General features: G+C 38.3%; 1 protein-coding gene across 1 annotated transcript in view; it reads left to right on the top strand.

The window, feature by feature from the left end:
- The first annotated feature begins 3,015 nt into the window (after positions 1-3,015).
- Positions 3,016-19,310, top strand: part of Ccdc7 (coiled-coil domain containing 7) — a 27,752-nt gene continuing 11,457 nt past the window's right edge. The window contains exons 1-6 of the mRNA XM_021220242.1: positions 3,016-3,217; positions 3,462-3,488; positions 6,186-6,258; positions 9,613-9,643; positions 9,980-10,069; positions 14,625-14,704. Of these exons, the coding sequence (XP_021075901.1) occupies positions 3,016-3,217; positions 3,462-3,488; positions 6,186-6,258; positions 9,613-9,643; positions 9,980-10,069; positions 14,625-14,704 (503 nt within the window). The remainder of the gene's footprint in view (positions 3,218-3,461; positions 3,489-6,185; positions 6,259-9,612; positions 9,644-9,979; positions 10,070-14,624; positions 14,705-19,310) is intronic.

Genomic DNA, 19,310 nt, shown 5'->3' with positions numbered 1-19,310 from the left:
TTTGCTGGGTATCGTAGCCTGGGCTGGCATTTGTGTTCTCTTAGGATCTGTATGACATCTGTGCGGGATCTTCTGGCTTTCATAGTCTGTGGGGAGAAGTCTGGTATAATTCTAATAGGTATGGCTTTATATGTTACTTGACCTTTTTCTCTTACTGCTTTTAATATTCTTTCTTTGTTTTGTGCATTTGGTGCTTTGATTATTATGTGATGGGAGGAATTTCTATTCTGGTCCATTCTATTTGTAGTTCTATAGGCTTCTTGTATGTTCATGGGCATCTCTTTCTTTAGGTTAGGGAAGTTTTATTCTATAATTTTTCAAGATATTTATTGGCCCTTTAAGTTGAAAATCTTTATTCTTATCTATACCTATTATCCTTAGGTTGTTCTTCATATTGTGTCCTGGATTTCCTGGTTGTTTTGAATTAGGAGCTTTTTGAATTTTGCATTTTCTTGGATTGTTGTGTCCATGTTTTCTATGGAATCTTCTGCCCCTGAAATTCTCTCTTTTATCTCTTGTATTCTGTTGGTGATGCTTGCATATATGACTCCTGATCTCTTCCCTAGGTTTTCTATCTCCAGACTTGTTTCCCTTTGTGATTTCTTTATTGTTTTTACTTTCATTTTTAGATCCTGGATGGTTTTGTTCAATCCCTTTACCTGTTTGGTTGTGTTTTTCTGTAATTCTTTAAGGGATTATTGTGATTCCTCTTTAAGGGCTTCTACCTGTTTACCTGTGTTCTCCTTTAATTCTTTAAGTGATTTTTGTGTTTCCTCTTTAAGAGTTTCTACCTGTTTAGCTGTGTTCTCCTGTATTTCTTTAAGGGGGTTATCAATGTCCTTCTTAAAAATCCTCTACCAGCATCTTGAGATATGACTTTAAATCTGAATGTTGCTTTTCCGGTGTATTGGGGTATCCAGGACTCACTGTGGTGAGAGTACTGGGTTCTGATGTGGCCAAGTAGTCTTGGTTCCTGTTTGTAAGATTCCTGAGTTTGCCTTTTGCTATCTGACAATCTGTTGTTGGATGTTCTTGCTGTCTCTGGCTGGAGCTTGTTCCTCCTTTGAGTCTGTAAGCCTGTGTCAGCACTCCTGGGAGACAGCTCTCTCCTGGCAAGACCAGTGCACGGAGGGCTGAGGAACTGCCCCACCTCCTGTGTGCAGATATAGGCCTGTAGGACCCTTTCCCACTATTCTGCTACTATTGTGTCATGTGCTCCCCTGAGTGGACCAGCTTTAGAGAGTCACAGGAGAGAAAATGGGGATCATATCTGAGTCCCAGAGTCAGACCCTTCCTAGAGGCAAGCTCTCCTCTGTCTTGGAAGGTGCACAGAGGACTGAGGATCAGCTCTACTTCCTGGTAGCAGATGTAGGCCCATAGAAGTCTGTTCCAACTGCTCGGCTGCTTCTGTGGCCTGTGCACTCCAGAGTGACAAAAGCAAATATTCTTAAAAGATGATTGCTGTTATGAATTGGTTGTTGTTCCCATAAAGTTTAGAGAGTTCAAGAATAGAACACATTATGAATCATTCAAATGTGTGGCAATACATGACAGTCTGCTAATGTTATAGTAGGTCTACAAATTGGTTTATCTCAGGAAAGTTAGAAATACCTTGCAACCTTCAAAGATGAATAGTGCTTATTGAGTGAAGGAGGAAAATATTGGTCATTTGAGATGGCAATAATTTATTAACATGAGAATTAAAACTGGAGATCAGCATCACTAATGTTACAGATGCCCTGCTTAAAGTACTAAAGCCTTTGGACATTTTTAGTATTAAACAAGGAATTGTCAAAAAAATTATAGTGAAATAAATTATAATGCTGCTTAAATGTGTAATTAATAAAATTAGATTGCTAATGAAAGAAAGTGAAATGGACAGATTAGAAACCTCTTTACCTGATACAATTGACAAAACTTGGTGATTGAAGGCAAAGAAAAGGTAATGAAAAAGTCATGTTACTTTCAACCAATAGAAATGAATAGGAGAGAAAAAACAATTAGTAGGAAGGTGTGGCACAGTTGCAGAGCCCCTGCCTATCTACCAAGATCTGGGTTTGATCCCTGGTGTCACACAAGAGAGAGGAAAAGCATGTTTTACAGAGAAAATGATGTATCTGTAAGTGGCTATTATCCATATTCATTCAGACACCACAGCCCAAGTGCCTGATTGCAAGGGCTTGATATTGGAAGCTGTTGTTTTTTCTTTCCTTTGGGTGAATCATTAAAGTTAATAATGTAGACTATGAGCCCAATTAGTGTGTAGAATTGTATATAAAATATATAATGGTGGATACTTGTATCTATTTCAGAGTTCATAACATCCCATTCAGGTTTAGAACCTCAAACTGAAACTGAAAGTGAGCCAGGTAAGCAGCCATTCATTTAAATATCATCACATTAACACCTCTTAAAGGTTCCATAATCTTCCCTAGTACTTCCTTGGTCCAACTGAGGACCAAGTGTTCATGTTACTGAGACTGTGGGAACATTCTTATTCATACCAAAATAGTTAAGAAACCTTTGTGTTCTTGATGCTTTTTTTTTTTCAAGATTTTGTCTTGTTTTGTTTGTTTTTAAGAGAGCATGTCAGGTGTGCCAGGTCGGCTTCAAACAACAGCTTACTGTCTTTGAAGCTCATTCTGCAGTCTGTACTAGTGATGACTGCATGAGTTTTCATATACAGTACACAAGCACATGCATGGGGACCTATTGTGGTTTTTGGTAGCAAAGGCTGTTTGGATTCGTGTGTGTGTGTGTGTGTGTGTGTGTGTGTGTGTGTGTGTGTGTGTTTATTTCTCACTCAAGAGAAGCTGTAGCAGGGAGATAGATGTTGGTGACAAATATAGTTTGCAATGTGATCATATGACAGTAGCACCAGCACTGAAGCATGTTATCTGTCAGATGTACATAGATTTGGGTTCTGTACCACAGGTACTTATGGGCTAGCTGGGTCTGTGATATCCAGATGCTGCTGTATTCTGAGGTACTACTCTCTTAGCAACCTCAGTGGGGATGGTCCTGCAGCATCTGAAGCTCTGGTGTCTGCATTGCAGGTTCTGTCAGACTGGCCCCAAAGCTGGGCTCTTTTATGTAAGCACACATGCAGCAGAAGTTGCATTAGATCCTTGGGCTGTAAACTTGTGTGACCTGGTAGTAGCTTTTATGTTTGAGTCCTGGACACCCAAAGTGGCTATGAAGCTTGGGTTGCGGTGCTGTGAGCACACAGTGCAGCTCTGAGGTCCTGGGCACTTCTTAGATGCAGGGATGACTCTCATGGCTGCTTGTATGGGAGGGAGAGAAGTCTGGTATGATTTTCATCTTTTTTCTTTATAAGGTTATTTTTGCTCCCTTTGACTTCTTCACACTTTTCTCTTCATCTTTGATTTTTAGGGAGTTTGAATATCATTACATGTTTAAGTGCATATTTTTAAATTTTGTTTTTATTTTTGTTTTTTCAGCTTTGGGACAACCAAGTGGCTCACCAGGTAAAAGTACTTACTGTAAAAGCTTGGTAATCTGAGTTAGTCCTTGGAACTCGTGTAATATTAGAAGGAGGAATTTAGACTCCATAGAGTTGTGCTGAACTCTCCACACTCAAGCTCTGTTATAATCACCCCACATACATACATAACATGCATACCCATACAATGATAACAAAAGTTTCAAATGATACATGCTTTAATATCTGTCATTAATTTTAGAAAAGGTATAGTCATTACCACTTCACATTGCTTTCATTTGCCCTTTTATCACTTAATACCCCATTAGGCATATATTACACCTGTTTTTATTACCCCCATAGTCATATATTATACCTGTTTTTATTAGCCCATTATGCATGTATTATACCTGTTTTCATTACCCCATTAGGCATATATTACACTGTTTTTATTATCTCATTATGCATGTATTATATCTGTTTTTATTACCCCAGTAGCCATAAATTACACCTGTTATTATTACCCCATTAGGCATGTATTATACCTACTTTTTTTTTTAACTGAGCATTGAATTCACAGATCTTGAATACTCAGTTACATTTTTACCTCATTCACTTCTTAGTTTGGGGAGTTTATAAAGACAGTTTCATACTCACTGACTTTTTTCAAGTAAGTTGCTTTAATAGTCTACAAAATACTCTTAAGAATTATTGTAAAATGTGCAGGTTGTTTTCCAAAGGATTCCAAGTATTAAATCACATTTTTTTTACCTTACAGTAGCTACATAGAATAGACACACATATATGTATTAGACAACAATATAACATTACCTGGTTATTATGATTATTAAAATAGCCATTCCTGGTCCTGAAGATCCAAACCAGCAGGTTCTCCATGATACAGGGCAACAACAGAATTTCTAAGAGGAATCCATGTAAGGATCCAGTATTGATAGTGTAGCAGAAGCCATAGGCCTTGAAGCAAACCAATGACTTACTGCGATGAAGAACTGCAATAAAGATGAGAGGATAAATGGCTATACTGTATGATATACTATGACACACTTCAACTCCCACAGCAAGATGGTTTTCAATGTTTTTTTGTTTGTTTTCATTTTCATTCTATCTTATTATTTTCTTTTGTGGGAGAGGTTGCAAAGGGTAGAGGGCAGATACAAAAGTATGGGGGGATAAATGGAATTGGGATGCATGATGTGAAATTCACAAAGAATCAGTAAAACAGTTTTTAAAAAGAGCCCACATAGATTAGAATACATGGTGTGATTGGGACAATGCAAGTGCTCTTAAAGGAGTAACAGCAATTATTCTGTATTTTTCCTCTCCTCCTCTCCTCTCTCCTCTCTCCTCTCTCCTCTCTCCTCTCTCCTCTCTCCTCTCTCCTCCCTCCCCTCCCCTCTCTTCCCCTTCACTCCCCTCCCCTCTCCTTTCCTTTTCTTTTTTTTCAAGACAGAGTTTATTTTGTGTACCCTTGGCTATCCAGTAACTAGCTCTGTAGACAGGCTGGACACAAACTCTTAAGAGTTTGCTGGCTCTGCAATTGCTGGAATTAAAGGTGTTTGCTAACACTGACATTTATTTATTTATTTATTTATTTATTTATTTATTTATTTATTTATTGTTTAAATGGCGTCATTTTCTTTTTTGTTGTTTTTCAATTTTTAAGATTTATTGCCAGGCATAGTGGCGCACGCCTTTAATCCCAGCACTCAGGAGGCAGAGGCAGGTGGATTTCCGAGTTCGAGGCCAGCCTGGTCTACAGAGTGAGTTCCAGGATAGTCAAGGCTACACAGAGAAACCCTGTCTCAAAAAAACAAACAAACAAACAAAAAAAGATTTACTTATTTATTTAGTTATTATATATGTGAGTACACTGTTGCTCTCTTCAGACACACCAGAAGAGGGCATCAGATTCCATTGCAGATGATTGTAAGACACCATGTGGTTGCTGGGAATTGAACTCAGGACCTCTGGAAGAATAGCCAGTGCTCTTAACTTCTGAGCCACCTCTCCAGCCCTCTTTTCAATTATTTTAAGATTTACTTATTCATGTATTTTATGTATATATGTATATGATCACTCTGTCTTTATGTGTATCAGAAGAGGGAATCTAATCCCATTACAGATAGTTCTGAGCCACCATGTGGTTGCTGAGAATTGAACTGAGAACCTGTGGAAGAGCAATCAGTGCTCTTAACCTCTGAACCATCTTTTCAGACCTTCATTATTTATTTTTTAAATTTTATCTACTTTTTACTTACTGCCTGTGTCAGTCACAAGGCATTCTTTACCACTGTAGAGCTTTAGCATTTCTTTTTACTTTTTTTAAATTAGAGTTTCTATTTATATTACCCATCTGCTCTTGTATGTTGCCAGTTTTCCTCTAGGTAATAAATACTGATAATTAATTGTTTAAAATTTCTGCCTGATAACTTAAAGATATCTACTATATCTGAAATCCTGTGCTCATAGTTGCCTATCTATTCAGAATGTGGCTCCCCCCACCTGCCCCATCCTCTGGGTATGACTTGTATCATAGGTATTTTCTATTGAAATTTCTCTATTTGATATTCCAATTTTCTATTGAAACTCAGATGATATATAGGAATAAGTAAAATAGAATCATGTCACCTCCTTGCAATTATTTAGTTTTCTCATGCATATCAGTGAACTGTATAATCCTATAACTTCAGCTATTATAACACCTTTATGTATTCTGTAATAGGAACTCCTTCAGTGACTACTCGGATGAATAGGATGATAAAAATATTTGAAAATCAGACAACTATGTTAGAGAAGTAAGCTTTGGAAACAATTATTTCTTATTTTTCTACTTATAAATTTGAGTGCATAGAATAGGAGCATTGGGAGCATAGAAGAGAAATAAGTCCTTCATCATAAGCTGACCTCTTTTGTTCTCATTAATAAATTTATTTATTCACTTTATGGCCTTGTCAAACTTCCCTTCCTCCTCTCCTCCTCATCCATTCTTCCACCCCCTTTTCCTCAAAGAAGGGGATGCCATCCAGTGGTACCAACCCGCAAGATACATCAAGTCCCAGCAGGACTAAGTGAATTCTTTCCCACTGGGGCCAGAGAAATTAGAAAAGGATCCAAAGCAGGCAACAGAGTCATAGACAGTTTCCCACTCTAATTGTTAGGGGGCCAACATGAGAAACAAGCTGCACATCTGCTACAAATGTATAGTGGGCCTAGGTCCACCCTGTGCATGGTCTTTGGTTGAAAATTTAGTCTCTGTGAGCTCCTATAGGATCAAGTTAGTTTAGTCTATAGGCCTTTTTGTGGGTCTTGATGTATCAGACTCCCTCAAGCCTTCTCCCAACTCTTCCACCAGACTCCCTGAGTTCTACCTACTGTTTGACTGTGGGTCTCTGAATATTTTTTAGTCAGCTGCTAGATGAGAGCTCTCAGAAGACAGTTATGCTAGGTCCTTGTCTGCAAGTCATTATTCATGTTAGGGGTCAGCTCTTTCCTATAGGGAGGGTCTCAAGTTGGGCCAGCCATTAGTTGGCCATTCCCTAGATATCTGCTCCATCTTTATCCCTGCACTTCTTGTAAGCAGGACAAATTTTGGGTCCAAGGTTTTGTAGATGGGCTGGCTGATGTCTGCCTTCTTCAACTGCAAGTCTGAACTGGCTACAGGAAGTGAAGTCTTCAGGCTCCATATCCCTAGCTGGTACAGGGCTCATCTAAGGTCACCCCCATAGACTCCTGGACACCTACCATATCCCTGAGATGCTGTCTTAGTCAGGGTTTCTATTCCTGCACAAACATCATGACCAAGAAGCAAGTTGGGGACGAAAGGATTTATTCAGCTTACACTTCCACATAGCTGCTCATCACCAAAGGAAGAAACTGGAACTCAAACAGGTCAGGAAGCAGGAACTGATGCAGAGCCATGGAGGGATATTCCTTACTGGCTTGCTTCCCCTGGCTTGCTCAGCTTGCTTTTTTATAGAATCCAAGACTCCCAGCCAAGGGATAGCACCACCCACATGGGGCCCTTCCCCCTTGATCACTAATTGATAAAATGCCTTACTGCTGGATCTCATTGAGGCATTTTCTCAATTGAAGCTCCTTTCTCTGTGATAACTCCAGCCTGTGTCAAGAGACACACAAAACCAGCCAGTAAAGATGCCCTCCCACTGATTTCTGTTCTTTCTCCCAGCCTCCCCCAACCCCTTAAAAAAGAAAAGGGAAATAGGATAGATAAGAGTATCGATGGAGGCAACTGGAAAGGGAGGATTAAGTCAGGAAATAGGGAGAAGGGATTGTTGGAGGGAATATGGGCAGATAAGGCTAAAATCAAGAAGTATTTGAGGGGTTGTGTCCAATAGAGTGACACAGGGTATATCAACCACTCCAGGGCAGACCTCATATTTGGGAGTAGTCTTCCATTGTATAATGAACTCCACAGTTTTTTTTTGTTTCTTTGTGCTTCTAATTGGTTACAATTTGATGGGTTTTACATGTTAATTTGTTTTGTTTTTATATTTATTTTGGGTGGTCCTTCATTTTATTTTTAGTTTTGGTGTTTTATTGTATTGATTTTTTTATGTTCTTTCCATAAAGAACATAAAGTTGGCTAGGTGGGGAGAAGAGTATGAAAGGAGTTGGGGGAGAAGAAGTATATGGTCAAAATATATTTTAACTTAAAAATTGTTTTAACAATAGAAATATGATTAAAAGATAAAACAGCTGACCTTGTACATGTATGTACACATTTGTCTCAATTTGGATTCTATTGCTATGAAGAGATACCATGACCATGGCAACTCTTATAAAGAACAACATTTCACTGGAGCCGTCTTACATTTTCAGAGGTTCAGTCTATTATTGTCATAGTGGGGAGCATGGCACCATCTAAGCAGACATGGTGCTGGAGAAAAAGCAGACAGCTCTACATCTTGACCTGTAGACAGCAGAAAGAACTGTGTGCCATGCTGAGCATAGCTTGGGCACAGGAGACTTCAAAGCCCACCCCCAGAGTAACATACTTCCTATAACAAGGCCACACCTCCTAATAGTGCCCTCCCCTATAGGCCAAGTATTCAACCTCATAAGTCTATGGGAGGCATACCTACTCAAACCATATTCTACTCCCTGGTCTCCATGCACCTGTAGTCATAATGCAAAATTCATTTAGTCCAACTTCAAAAGTCTCCATAGTCTATCACAGCCACAACAATATTTAAAAGTCCAAAGTTTGAAGTTTCTTCTGATATTCATGCAATCACTTGACTATAATACCCTATAAAATCAAAATAACAAACATATCACATATAATATACAGTGCATACAGGATATACATTACCATTCCAAACTGTAGGCAAGGAAGCATAGTGAGGAAATACTGAACCAAAGCAAGACTGAAAACTAGCTAAAGAAACTCCAGACTCTGCATCTCCATGTCTGATGTCAAAATGCTCTTCAGATTTCCAACTTCTTTTAGCTTTCTTGAGTTCAACACATTCTTTTTCTCTTGAGCTGTTTTCACTCCTTGTTAGCAGCCTTCCTTGGCAGGTATCCTATGGCACAGGCATATCTGACCTCTTGGGGTGCCCAAGAAAACCCAGCCTTTACCTTCACAGCTTCACACAATGGCCTCTCTGGGCCTTCATGCAGAGACATCCCTGCTACATTCCTGGCTTTAGTGGTTTTCCTTAGTTGCTGAGGGAGATTCCATAACTGCTTTCTTCTGTCCTTGATTCTAAAGCCAGAATCACATGGCTAAAGCTCCTAAGTTCTGCTGCTTGCTGGGGCTGGAATATATACCCCTTATTCAATTACATCTTCACCACATTCTGTTTTCCATGGTTCCCTTCACTACCTAGGTTTGGCTGTCCTGGAACTTGCTCTGTAGACCAGGCTGGCCTTGAACGCAGAGATCTATATGTCTCTGTCTCCCGAGTGCTGGGATTAAAGGAGTGTTAATGATAGGGTACTGTTGGTGGATATGTGCAAAGAGGATCCTGGCAGAAGTCTAGATTTTGTCTATAGCACAGGAGCAGGTTGTGAGACTAGGAAGAGGGCACTTGTTAAAAATTTCCTTTAAAAAAAAACATAAATGTGTCCCATATATATTTATTTAATATATTTAATATAGTATAGTTACTTTTGGTCTGTTTCAGAGCTTTAAGTGATCACCATACAATTGAGTCTGTAAGTATAACATTTTTAATTAGATATTGCATTTTGTCCTTGAATTTTGAAGAGACTTCTAGAAATGACCATTTTCTCTCATTGTAATTAGAGATAAGCACTCACTCAGTTTACGCAGGTTGTGAACTAGTAGGAATTGCATGCTATTTTTCACTTTATCAACATCAATGTCATTCAGAAACACTTATGAAATACTAAGCTGTAGTTTATTTCTTATCTAGATCCAAATGGCAGTTTAGAAATTAATGCCAGTGGCCCATTCTTTGTTCATTCTTTAGTGAAGTAAACCTAATGGAGATGCTTAATTTTAATTGTAATTATTACATTTGTCTTTAGAAATATAAACAGATGGAAATTGATTATCAAATGTTAATATTGGAGAAAACCCTGCTGGAAGGAGAAATACGAAGGCTGAGAGAAATAGAGGTTGGTATTACATAACTGATAAAAATGACATGCAGTATCAAATAATGCCTAGTATCACACAGATGGGACTCAAAGTGACATTTACTTGTTTTATGACACATATCTTTCAGCATAATTTTTAGAAGCTCTAATTCAAAACCTTAAATTAATGTTCTAAATTTCCATATTAACTATCAAAGTCATAGGATGAAAACAGAAACAGCTTAATCATTGTAAAAGACACCTACTTTTTGTTTTAACTTTTGTTTCTTTTTATTTATTATTCTCCCATAAAATACATCCCAACTACAGCTTCCCCTCCTCTACTCCTTCTAGCCTCTCTCCCACCTTCACTCTCTCCCAGAACCACTACTCTTCTGTTTCCCTTCAGAAGGGAGCAGGCCTCCCAGGGATGTCAACCAAACATGACAAGAAATATGCAATAACACTAGGCAGGTATAAGCCCACATATCAAGAATGGACAAGGAATCATACTACATTGAATTCCATAGTGGATGTACATGTTTGCACTCCCACCAGCAATGGAGCAGTGTTCCTCTTGCTCCTCACTAGCATAAGCTGTCACTGTGTTATTGATCTGAGCCATTCTGACTGGTGTAAGATAGAATCTCAAAGTCATTTTGATTTGCATTTCCCTTATAAAGACGTTGAACATTTCTTTAAGAGTTTCTGGGCCTTAATGGCCTTAATTGAGATTCCTCAATTGAGTATTCTCTGTTCAGATCTGTGTGCCATTTTTAATAGGATTGTTTGGTTTATTGATGTCTAGTTTCTTGAGTTGTTTTTTTAAAATATATTTTTTTATATTAGACCTGTCTTTGATGCGGAGTTGGTGAAAATCTTTTCCCATTATGTAGGCTGTAGTGTTGTCCTATTGATGGTGTCTTGCTGGGGGCCTGCCCTAACTTTTGGGGACCAGTACTGCATACTCATCAACACAGTGTTGGATGAAGGCTAAAGACTGATAATCCTTGTTCTGACAATTTTATTACTTGTTCTTAAATACACACTATTCTCTTACTCTGTAACGCAGGTGAGGTGAAGTCTCTAGGGACATTGCCTCTCAGAGCTCACCCATAGCAGATGATGGGCCATCTCCAGAGAAGTAACCTCACAGCCTTTGCCTTTCCTAGATGGCTCCTGACAGTGTCTTTTGCCTTACAGAAGCTTTTCAGTTTTATGAGGTCACATTTATTAATTGTTGATTTTAGTGCCTGCACTATCCATGTTCTGTTTAAGTTGTCTTCTCTGCCAGGGTATTCAAGGATATTTCCTACTTTCTCTTCTATTAAGTTCAGTGTGCCTGATTTTATGTTGAGGTCTTTGATTCACTTGGACTTCAGTTTTGTGCAGGGCAATAAATATGGATCTATTTGCATTCTTCTACATGCAGACATCCAGGTTGACCAACACCATTTATTGGAAATACTTTTTTGTTTCTAGTGGGTATTTCTGGATTCTTTATTAAGAAGAAAACGGATGTCCAAAGGAGTATGAATTGATTCCATTGATTAATTTGTCTGTTTTTATGCAAACACCATGCAGTTTTTATTATCATAGTCCTGTAGTACAGCTTCAAATCAGTGGTGGTGAGTTGAATCTGGAAGTTTTTTTATTGTTCAGAACTGTTTTAGCTATCCTGATTTTTGTTTTTATATAAGAAATTGAGTATTGTCTGGCAAAGAATTATGTTGAAATTTTGATGGGGATTGCATTGAATCTGTAGATGGTTTTTTTTGTAAGATGGCCATTTTCACTATATTAATCCTACCAATCCATGAGCATGAAAGATTTTTTTATTTTCTGATATCCTCTTCAGTTTCATGAAAGACATTTACATGGCAAATATTTAACTTTGTAAATTTGTTAGTGAATGAGAGAGTCAAAGTTTTTGTTTTCCTCCCAACCTCTGGAGCTGAAGACTGAACCCAGGACCTTTTGGTTATTAGGCAGAAACTACCACTACACTAAATCCACAAACTCCAAGTCTTTTAAGTGCAGTTTATGTTCTCTATAACTACTTAATTATACCAACTATAATTATTATTAGTTAACTATAGTAACTATAGTTAACTATAGTGTGAGTAGAAATTAGTACAGTACCAATGATATAAGAAAATTTGCTCTCCTTTGTTTTCTCTTCTTACCATTTTTACTCATTTTATAAATCCAAACTACAGGCAAGAGTCAGATAAAGCAAATTGTTATGAACCAGTTAAATCATTATATGTATAGTTAAAACACTCTTTTGGATTTATGGAGGCATGTTTTGTTATATTGTACTGCAGGCTAGCTAAGAACTCACTTCAACCCACCTGCCTTAATCTCCCAAGTGCTGGAATATCATGCCTGGAACATTGTGTCTCATGGAATACTCTTGAACTCACTTTTGTTGGTTACTTGATAGTTCTTTGATATTGGAGGAGAAAGCAGAAATTATTTTCTCTTAATAACCTCTCATTATTTAGTATTTACTGGTCTATACTATGTATGAGTTTTATAGGAAACATCTTCAAAAGCACACTAGGTTATTTGGGGAATATAATAGTTTTTGTTAAAATTCATTAGTATGTTTCCATATATTTTTGCGTTTTTTTGTTGTTGTTGTTGTTGATGTTCTTGTTATTGAGACAATATTTTCTGGGTTCAGCCTGGCTGAATGATTTTAAATCTGATTGTCCTGATCTCATCCCCTAAGTGCTGGGTTTACAGATCTATACCATTGTTTCTGTTTCTGTTTTTTGCTTGTTTGTTTTTGTTCTTTAACAAGGTTTCTCTGGGTATCCATAGCTGTCTTGGGACTTGCTCTGCAGACTAGGCTGGCCTTGAACTCACAGAGATCTCCCTGTGTCTGCCACCCAAGTGCCAGGAATAAAGGTGTGAACTACCACCACCACCTGGCTCTAGCCTTTTATTTTCAAGGAATTATTTCACCTTATGTTTAACTTGTGATAAGTTTACCTCTACAGTACATTTTGTACATTGGTTTGTTTTTTAATATAAAATAATCATATACTGTCTTTGTTTTTATTATCTATAATTTTAATAATTGTTAAAATTATTTCTCTACATTCATATATAAAGCAATCTGGTTCTGCAGAGTAGTTCAAGAATATTTTGTGTAGGCATGGTGATATAAATACCTATAAGTCTACCATTTGAGAAGAGCTGAGGCAGGAGAATCATGAGCTTATATACAGTCTAGATCACTTAGATCCTGTCTCAGAAATGCTTTAAAACATGTGTTCAATAAAATTATGGCTTTAGATACATATGTTACACAATTTGAATATAATTTGAACTTTACATTTGTGTGTGTTATTACATTGTAACAAACACAAGTTGAAGGTAGCTTTGCCAATGTCTTAGTTAAGGTTTCCTTGCTATGAAAAGACACCACGACCACAGCAGCTCTTAGAAAGGAAAACATTTTAATTGGGACTGGCTTACATTTTCAGGGGTTTAGTCCATTATCATCATGGTGGGAAGCATGGCAGCATGCAGGTAGACATGGTGCTGGAGAAGGAGCTAAGAGTTCTACATCTGAATCTGCAGGCAGCAAAAAAAGACTGTGTGCCACATCGGGCATAGTATGAGCCTAGGACACCTCAAAACCCACCCTCACAGCAACACATTTTCCCCAACAAGGCCACATCTACTCCAACAAGGCTACACCTCCTAATCATGCCACTTCCTATGGGCAAATATATGAGTATATGGGGGCCATAACTATTCACACCATTATAGCCAACTCAATGATTCTCAACATACAGAGTCTCACACAAGCCATATCTGGTGTTACAACTTTCTTTGCAGTTTCAGATGAAACTGTTTTCACTTCAGGTTCAACCTCAATATATGAGTTTTCTTTACTTGTGTATTCAGAAACATTCACCTTAGTTTTAAAATATATCACCGATGGTATTTTTGTATGATGTCATTCTAATGAATTTCTGCATGTCCCCCTGGCTCTACTGCATGTGTGGCACAATCAAGTGACTTTCAGGAGCCATAGACCACACCACACCAAAACTGAAAACCATCAAAGGAAATTAATTATTTCAGTCTGTGAAATTACTCAAAATGTATGTATACAGAGGATAGAGAGAGATCTTTAGTAAAGTGCTCACTGCAGAAGCACAAGGAGCTGAACACACATCACCAGAACCCACATAAAGAAACTGGGTGCAGTGGTGCATCCATAACCATAGCATTGGGGAATAGAGATAGCCAGATCCCAAGAACTTCTTAGCCAGCCAGTCTACCCAAAATGGTGAACTCCATGTTAAATGAGAGAGTCTGTTTCTAAAGGTAAGATAGAAAGTAATAGAGGAAGACCTCTGAGCTCTACACATGTGCATGTACAAGGACCCCCCCTTTAAGTGCAAATAGAAACAGCCTAGGTATATCATTAATTTTGCTTTGTTTCAATTCAGATAAATTCCCTGAAACAGTAGAGTAACTCCTAGGGTAAAGGGAAAATCTGAGCAGCATATATTACCGTGAACCTCTTGTAACTTATACTATCCTTATTTTGACATGTTCAAAATTGTAGAGAGTAAAGTCTGCAACCAGAGAAGAGCGAACCAAGAAAACTGGAAAATCAGGAAAGAGAAAATTTAAAGAGAATGAAAAGTATGGCATGAAGATATATGACCTATTTCTTCCTCAAGTTGTAAAAATGTACCTTAATTGCAGTTTATTTTTAAATAAAAATAACAAATATATAGTTTTAAATCAGGCAAGGATATGACTGGGAAAAGTCAAAAAGGAAAAAAACAAGGAACTGTTACAGGATTAGAAATGGTGAGTGAGCTGCAAGAGGTAAGGGGTTTTACTATTACTACTTATTATATTATGCATACTACTTAAAGTAATCATTAACTCTTTATGTCTTATGTGATAAACAAATATATAACTTTTCTCAAGCCAACTTTTCAGTGCTATGATTAAAATGTAAAGTGACTGAGATTTTGAAAGTATACTTGTCATTTTTCTTCCCTGAACACTTGTCTTATTTGAAGATCTTCCACACCTGATAACCAACCTCTGCAAAGTGGCTAGATATAAAATTAACCCAAACAAATCAGAAGCCTTCCTTTATACAAATGATAAATAGGGAAACAACACCCTTCACAATAGTCACAAATATGAAATATCTTGGAGTAACTCTAACCAAACAAGTGAAGGATCTGTATGACAAGAACTTCAAGTCTCTGAAGAAAGAAATCAAAGACCACCTTAGGAGATGCAAAGTTCTCCCATGCTCACAGATTGGTAGGATTAGCATAGTAAAAATGGCAATCCTGCCAAAACAATCTACAAATTTAGTGCAGTCCCCATAAAAAATTCCAACACAATTCTTCACAGACGTGGAAAGCGCAATTCTTAACTTCATAGAGAAAAACCAAAAAACCCAGGATAACAAAAACAATTCTCAACAATAAAGAACTTCTGGGGGAATCACCATTCCTGACCTCAAGTTGTACTACAGAGCAATGATGATAAAAACTGCATGGTATGTAGACAGACAGGTTAATAATAGGCAGAATAGAATTGAGGACCTAGAAATAAACCTATACACCTATGGACACTTGATTTTTGACAAAGGAGCCAAAAATCATACAATGGTAAAAAGTAAACATCTTCAACAAATGGTGCTGGTCTAACTGGCTGTTTGCAAAGAATGCAAATTGATTCATATTTATCTCCTTGTATCAAAGTTCAAGTGGATTAAGGACCTCCACATAAAACCAGATACACTCAATCTATCAGAAGAGAAAGTCGAAAATAGCTTCAAATGCATTGGCCCAGGGAAAAATTTCCTGGATAGAACACTCAGACTCAGGCTTTAAATTAACAATTGACAAATGAGACTTCATGAAACTTAAAATATTCTGTAAGTCAAAGGACACTGTCAATAGGACAGAATAGCAAACTACAGATTGAGAAAAGCTCTTCACTAACCCGATATTCCACAGAGGGCTAATATCCAAAATATATAAAGAACTCAAGAAGTTAGACACCAATAAACCACATAGCCCATTTTTAAAAATGGGGTATAGAGCTCAACAGAGAATTCTAAACAGAGGATCTCAAATGGCTGAGAAGCACTTAAAGTAATGTTCAACATCCTTAATCATCATGGAAATGCAAATCAAAACAACCCTGAGATTCCACCTTATACCAATCAAAATGGCAAAGACCAGAAACTCAAGTGACAGTATATGCTGTTAAGGACATGGGGAAAGAGGAACACTTTTCCATTGTTGGTTGGTTTGCAAATTGGTACAACCACTCTAGAACTCAACCTGGCACTTCCTCAGAAAAATGAAATTAGCTCTACCTGAAGACCCAGCCATATCACTCCCAAAAAGATGATCCAACATACCACAAGGACACGTGCTCCACTATGTTCATAGCAGCCTTATTTGTAATAGCTAGAGCTGGAAATAACCCAGATGTCACTCAGCTGAAGAATGGATACAGAAAATATGATTCATTTACACAATGGTATACTATTCAGCTACTAAAAATGAGGAAATCAAGAATTTTGTAGGTAAATGGATAAAACTAGAAAGTATCTTCTTGAGTGAGGTAACCCAGACCCAAAAGGACATGTATAGTATGTACTGATAAGTGAATATTAACCAAAAATCCAGAACACTCATGATACAACTCAGAACTTAGGAAGCTTAGGGAGAAGGGAGGCCCAAGAGTGGATACCTGAAACCCACTTAGAAGGGGAACAAAATAATCATGGGAGGGAGAGGGAGGGAGGGAGGGAATTGGGTGGGAGAGGGGAAAGTGGAGGGAAAAGGAGGGGGCAGAATCAGGTATGTGGAAAGATAGGAGAGTTGTCCAGATGGCAAGGAGAATGAATTGAAATATACAGTAGTAGGGGGTAAGGGACAGGGGACAACATCTAGAAAGTCCCAGAGACTTGGGATGTGAGAGGCTACTTGGACTCAATGGGGATGATGACCTTAGTCAAAAAGCCCAACATTGGTGAGATAGAACCAGAAAGGACCACCTCCAGTAGATAGATATGGCCCCCTTTTTGAGGCACAGGGCTACAAACCCATCTTCAATTTTTTTATTAGATATTTTCTTCATTTACATTTCAAATGCTATCCCCACAGTCCCCTATACCCTCCCCCTGCCCTGCTACCCAACCCATCCACTCCCGATTCCTGGCCCTGGCATTCCCCTTTACTGGGGCATATGATCTTCGCAAGACCAAGGGCCTCTCCTCCCATTGATGGCTGAGTAGGCTATCCTCTGTTACATATGCAACTAGAGACACAGCTCCTGGGGGGTTACTGGTTAGTTCATATTGTTGTTCCTCCTATAGGATTGCAGTCCCCTTCAGCTCCTTCGGTACTTTATCTCCTTCATTAGGGACCCTGTGTTCCATCCAATAGATGATTGTGAGAATCTACTTCTGTATTTGCCAGGCACTGGCATAGCCTCACAAGAGAGAGCTATATCAGGGTCCTGTCAGCCCAGAATTGTTCCTGTCTAAAGGAAGTGCAGGGACAAAATGGAGCAAAGTCTGAATGAAAAGCCACCCAGTGAGTGGCCCAGCTTGGAATCCATCCCATGTACACACACCAAATCCTGACACTATTAATGAGGCCATATTGTATGTGCAGATAGGTACCTGGCATGACTGTCCTCTGAGAGGCTCAGTCAGCAAGTGACTAAGACAAATACAGACACTTACAGCCAATTATTAGTTTGAGGTTGGAGACCCATGTGGAAGACTTAGAGGAAGAATTGAAGAAGCTAAAGGGGATTGCAACCCCATAGGAAGAAGTGCAGTGTCAACTAACCTGGACAACTCAGAACTCCAAGAGACTATGCCAAAAACCAAAGAGCATACATGGGCTGGTTAATGGCCCCAGGCACATGTGTATCAGATGACTGCCTTGTATGGCCTCAGTGGGAGAAGATGCACTTAATTCTGTGGAATTGCTGGCAGGGATGAAGTGGGAGTGGGTGGGTAGGTGGGAAACACCCTCTCAGAGGCAGGGCGAGTGAAGAGGGGATGGGGTGAAGAACTTGTGGAGTGAGAGCCAGGAAGGGGAACGACTTTTGGAGTGTAAATAAATATAATAATTTAATCTGAAAAAGTCAGATTGAAATCTTAAAACAAATGTATCAGGAAAAGGCTTGTGTTGACTCTTCCTCACCAGCTAGTGCTCTAAGCTTGCAGACTCCCTAAGTCAGTTCTCCAGAATTTATTCTCTTCCTACTGCAGGCTTTAATAATATTTAGTTTTATAAATCAATTAGCCATATTTGTGAATAACTTATTATAAAGTGGTTTTAATAATGAATATAAGTATAAATTGATCATTATAATTCAAATTTGCTTAGTATGTCTTATTTTAATATAAAGTATTAAATGAGCCTATGAATTCAATGTTTATAAAGAGCTTTAGTTTCTGGAAAGAATTTTTTTTTATTTGCTTTCTTCTATTTTATTAGATATTTTCTTCATTTACATTTCAAATGCTATCCCCAAAGCTCCCTATACCCTCCCCCTGCCCTTCTTCCCAACCCACCCACTCCCGCTTCCTGGTCCTGGCATTCCCCTGTACTGGGGCATATGATCTTTGCAATATCAAGGGCCTCTCCTCCCATTGATGGCCGACTAGGCCATCCTCTGCTACATATGCAACTAGAGACACAGCTCTGGGGGTACTGGTTAGTTCAATTTTATTAGATAAGAAATTTGTCCTCTGAAGAAGAAAAGTGTTCAGGGAAGAAAAATGACCAGTACACTTTCAAGATTTCACTCACTTTACATTTTAATCATAGCATTGAAAATTTGGCTTGAGAAAAGTTAATCATTTGTTGGTCACGTAGGCCATAGGGAACTAATGACTATTTTAAGTAGTATGTATGTAATGTAATAAGTAGTAATAATAACAGCAGCAGCAGCAGCAACAGTAGTAGTACATGATATATGAGAGGCTGATGGCTTAGCAGGTAAAAGTGCTTGCTGCATAACCCTGACAACCTGAGTTTGATCCCTGGAACCACATAAAAGCCAGATACAGTGTTTATAATCCTATCCATCATATGGGGAGATAGGAGACAGGAATAGGTCATGTACACAATGCAGTGGAAGAAACAAGAGACAGTGGTTCAAACACAAGGTAAAAACAAAGAATTGCCTCTTTAGAAATAAAAGATACTGTTTCTTTCTTCCTTTCCTTTCCTTTCCTTTCCTT

The sequence above is a fragment of the Mus pahari genome, chromosome 20 (assembly GCF_900095145.1).
Source record: "Mus pahari chromosome 20, PAHARI_EIJ_v1.1, whole genome shotgun sequence".
NCBI lineage: Eukaryota > Metazoa > Chordata > Mammalia > Rodentia > Muridae > Mus > Mus pahari.
This window is presented reverse-complemented; position numbering and strand designations above follow the sequence as displayed.